Source organism: Alosa pseudoharengus, unplaced genomic scaffold, assembly GCF_046254945.1.
Source record: "Alosa pseudoharengus isolate Yale_2024_CS ecotype anadromous, Long Island Sound unplaced genomic scaffold, YU_APseudo_1.1 YU_APseudo_1.1_scf_8, whole genome shotgun sequence".
In the NCBI taxonomy this organism is placed as follows: domain Eukaryota; kingdom Metazoa; phylum Chordata; class Actinopteri; order Clupeiformes; family Clupeidae; genus Alosa; species Alosa pseudoharengus.
Window position 1 is genome coordinate 16,162,344 of NW_027468870.1, and position 5,000 is coordinate 16,167,343.

The window sequence follows — 5,000 nt, forward strand, 5'->3', positions numbered from 1 at the left end:
CTCAGGCCCGCTATTTATGGCCAGGGGTTCTGATGACCACATCTTGTCCAATTAGCTTTTATGGCCAGATAATTTCCGAAGGACTCAGTTGAATACCTTGGTGAAAATTGAGGTTGTGGAGGTGACATTTAAAATGAACGCCGATCCAAAATGGTGCCACGGGAAAAAAGAAAAATATGAGTTGTAACTAAAAGAAAAAAGAACTTTTAAAAATAAGTCTTCATCTCTACTTAAATGTTGGTGTTATCTTGTCAGGGGGTGCTGCTTCAGTGGAGGCAGTGGAACTTTGTTTTGTTTTTGTCTATTTTGCATTAAAAACTAAAGAAAAATGAGAATGCAAAAAAGCAAGCTTGTTTATTTGCAGAGCAACTTGTTATTGCTTTTCGATACAGCGTTTTGCATATTTATAGCACCACAACAAGAAGCAAGATATGAACTTGATCAAATTAAAATTATGAGTAAGTAAGAAAATTAAGAAAACCCTTGCCTCTAGTTATAACATCTGTTGGAAGATATAACTAACACAACCCTATTTTTTATTAACTCCAAAACTCATATTAAAACTTAATGTGATGAGTTTCATTGCTGCCTAGACAATATGAATTTAGAGGGTTTTTTACAGAAAGAAAAACTTGTGATGTAACTCTATTTTTCTGCACTAATTGTTAATATTTCTCTCTCTCTCTCTCTCTCTCTCTCTCTCTCTCTCTCTCTCTCTCTCTGGTGTGTCTGTGTGTGTCCAGATCCAAATGCTCCCGAGTCAACTGACCCGGCAAAGCCAGACAAAGATCAGGACAACAAAATCCCCGAGTCCCCACCGGACAGAAGCAAGGAGCCAGAGGGGCCTGTCATGCCTGGAAACAAAGGTGAGAGACGCACCCACTCACACACACACACACATCCTCTGTATAACCGTGTGTGTGTGAGTGAGTGTGTGTGTGTGATTAGATCACCTCAGGCAGCCTGCAGGGTCTAGGGGCAAACTGGAAGCCTTGTGTCGTTTGTTTTTCTCCCTCCCTCCCTCTCTCTCTCTCTGTGTCTGTCTCTCTCTCCCTCTTTCTCCCCTGATCTGTCATTCATGGGGGGAAGGAAAGACGAAACCTCGGGCTTTGGAGATATTCATTTAGACCCCAGAGCCTTGGCTCCATTCAGGGACAAAACAAATTCAGATGTTCAGCAAGAGGAAAGAAATCACATTCCCTCTTTCTCTCCCCTCACCCCCGTCTTTCCCTCTGCTTTTCCCCTTCCATTTCTCTCTATCCCTCCCTCTCTCCTTCCCTCCATCCCTCTCTCACTCTCTTTCCCTGGCTGGACTCCAGCTCTCCTGCAGAGGGTTTGTCTTTCATTGGGAAGCTTCTCCTCTCGTTTTCCCTCATGCGTTTCTCTCGGCGCTCTTAAAACTGTGAATGAGGAGAGGAGAGCTGTGCCTTCACAACCTGTTGGGTCTCCGTCTCTCTCTCTCTCTCTCTCTCTCTCTCTCTTTGTTCCATGGGTAGAGAGTGGAATGTAATAAAAGAGTGTAGTTTATCATCCTGGCTGTCTGGATGTGAGTGTTGGCCAGACACACACACACACACAGAGAGACACTCACACGAAATGACCATTAGTCCAGCATTGCCGTCTTGATCATATGGACTCCATTTTTGGTAGACCAAAACGTCAGTCTCTCCCTCACCTGTGTACATTATTACCGGAAAAAACTCTGCCCCTTTCGCGTTCTGTCTCTCTCTCTCTCTCTCTCTCTCTCTCTCTCTCTCTCTCTCTCTCTCTCTCATGGTGAACTGTAGATCCGTAATATTTCATAACCCATTATGTTGATGAATGGTGAAGGATTTGGTTCATGTTGCATGAGGCTCAAGACAGGAGCATGAACATTCTCAAGAAAAGAAAAATCACCCAACTGTATTAGAAAACACACACATACAGTCCATGAAAGTGGACTGCAGGTTCTAGCCATGTGTGTGTGTTTGTGTTTGAGGCCTGGTGGGGTTTTATCGGCCCCTCTGATCGGGTCGAGTCAGCAGCGGTCGAGGGTGCTGGGTTTCCTTAGTGCTAATCACGGCGTCCATCCACGCTTGACTTTCAAAAACACAGCCCAGCACCACACACTTATGCTCCACACCCGGGCAATTAGCCTGGCAGCACAGCTAACGGAGAGAGAGAGAGAGAGAGAGAGAGAGGGAGAGAGAGAGAGAGAGAGAGAGAGAAAGAGAGAGAAGGCCATTAGTATTCACACACACACACACACACACACACACACACACACACACACACACACACACACGTATTACTCCTACCTGAGATCAACAGCAGAAAAGGGCAGAGTGGGTTCATGGCTATGTTAGTGGCGCGTTGATTTGGATCAGAATAATTTTGAAACCGCAGCAACATTATGTTGTATGTTTGTATGTGTGTGTGTGTTTGTGTGTGTGTGTGTGTGTGTGTGTGTGTGTGTGTGTACGTGTGTACGTGCACGTACATGTGTAAGTGTAAGTATCTGAGTAGAAGTGTGTGTATGTGTGAGTTATTGATGGGAGTGAGAGTGTTTTGTTTGTGAGTATGTTTATATGTGTAAGTGTAAGTATCTCTCTCTCTGTGTGTGTGTGTGTGTGTGTGTGTGTGTGTGTGTGTGTGTGTGTGTGTGTGTGTGTGTGTGTGTGTGTGTACAAACGAGGGTGTTTGTCACTGTGCTTCCGAGAGGATCTGGCACAGAGCTAATGTTGCGTGTCCACACTGCTTCCTCATAGTCATTTACCTGCAGGTGGTCTCAACTTCATTAAGCAAAGCAAGAGAGCGGCAGCCAGCAAGACACACACACACACTCACACACACTCTGACGCACTCACACGCACACACACACACCCACACACACACACACACACACACACACACACACACACATTCACACACACTCTGACGCACTCACACGCACACACACACACACACACACACACACACACACACACACACACACACACACACACACATTCACACACACTCTGACGCACTCACACGCACACACACACACACACACACACACACACACACATTCACACACACAGTGGATAAAAAGTGAAAGAGAGAGGGAGAGTAAGTGTGTGGGAGTGGTATGACAGAGCAACAGAAAGGGAGGTTAGAGATGAGATGCACAGAGAGAAGAGGAGGATGTGCCTCTCTGGTAGAGGGAACAGGGACGCCACACAGGGAAGAATGGAGAGAGGAGGAAAAGAAGACTCAACAAAGGAGGATAAACAATAGAGGAGGAGAGGGATGAGTGTGTGTGTGTGTGAGAGAGAGAGAGGTGGAAGGACGAGGGAGAGAGGGAAGGGGGGTAGAACAGTTGGCCAGGACAGAGACGACCACACAGCAAAAAGTATGGGTCTATAATTGGGCTGTCGTCCGTGTGTGTGTATTTGTGTGTGTGTGTGTGTGTGTGTGTGTGTGTGTGTGTGTGTGTGTGTGTGTGTGTGTGCATGTGTGTGTGAGCTTGCTGGTGGTTTCTCTTCAGCTCACCAGCTGCTGATATCCCCCCAAACAGTTTGTCTCTCCGCGACTGGAGAGTTAACATATGGCTAAACTCACAGACACAGAAATCCTGATTTATCTCTTACTCAGGAGACACACACACACACACACACACACACACACACACACACACACACACACACACACCTACACACACACTCACACACACACACACACACACAGAGACATACACAGACACACACACAGATATACACAGACACACACACACACACACACACACACACAAACAGACATACACAGACACACACACACACACACACACACACACACACACACACACACTCACTCACATACACAGACACACATGCACACACACATGAAGACACACACACACACACACACACAAACACACTCACACTGAATCAGCTGCAGTCAGCTGGAGTCCTTGCTACTGAAAGAAACCAGATCAAGTCTTCCAGTCAGATTCCCACACTCATTGTGTGTGTTTTGCTTTGCTAAACTAACACGCACAGCCCACGTAAGTGCCGTTGTCAGTGTAATTGGATGCATAATGTCGACCCATAAAGCCTTTTTGTACTGCTGTTCAAGTCATGCTGACGCAGTCCCTTGTTTAATGCTTGGCTAGACCTCCAATGCATCTGTCAAAGTGTGGGTGACGATGAATATGTTATTGTTAGTATTGCGGACATGCAAGAAGTCATTGAACCTATATATGTATGTATATATGCATATGTTCATGCATATATGTGTGTGTATCTCTTTAGTAAAGGTCTTGGATGATATGTAAAAGCTTTTATCTGATGTTGTATGTTTCTCTCTCTTTCCCTCTCTCTCTCTCTCTCTGTCTCTCTTTCTTTCTCTTGTTCTCCTATTCTCTCGTTCTTCCTCAGCAGAAACAATCAACCAGGACAACAGCAATTCCGACCCGGCCGAAGGGATCTTCAGCTCCAAGCCGGCCCTTTTCGCCGCCATCGGCGCCGGCTGCGTCATCTTCCTCCTCATCATCATCATCCTCATCGTCCTGCTCATCAAGCTGCGCAAGCGCAGCCGCAAGCACACGCAGCCACGCGGGACCGCGCTCTCGCTCAGCACGCTGGCCACGCCCAAGGGGGCGGGCGGCGCCGGCTCGGAGCCCAGCGACATCATCATCCCGCTGCGGACGACCGAGAACAACTACTGCCCACACTACGAGAAAGTGAGCGGCGACTACGGTCACCCCGTCTACATCGTGCAGGAGATGCCGCCACAGAGCCCGGCTAACATCTACTACAAAGTCTGAGAGAGAGAGAGAGAGAGAAAGAGCAGAGAGAAAGAGTGAAAGAGCGAGAGAGTAAGAGAGAAGAGAGGGGTGAAGGAGAGAGGGAGAGTGGGAGAAAGGAGGAGAGAGTGAGTGGAAGCAAGGAAATGGACTGACTTCAATACGGGACAGCTCTGTGGAAAAAAGAGAGAGAGAGAAGAGGAGAGGAGAGTTCCCTAATCCTGACCCGTTCCTG

The 5,000-nt window shown here is 47.1% G+C and overlaps 1 protein-coding gene across 2 annotated transcripts in view; it reads left to right on the top strand.

Moving 5' to 3' along the window:
• efnb1 (ephrin-B1) overlaps positions 1-5,000 on the top strand; it is a 73,609-nt gene that overhangs the window by 66,778 nt on the left and 1,831 nt on the right. The window contains exons 4-5 of one of the 2 annotated variants that reach the window (XM_076275036.1): positions 744-866; positions 4,398-5,000. The exon at positions 4,398-5,000 is cut by the window's right edge and continues 1,831 nt beyond it. In XM_076275036.1, the coding sequence (XP_076131151.1) occupies positions 744-866; positions 4,398-4,786 (512 nt within the window). In that variant the 3' untranslated portion in view covers positions 4,787-5,000. The remainder of the gene's footprint in view (positions 1-743; positions 867-4,397) is intronic. The other variant, XM_076275037.1, reaches the window with a different exon arrangement.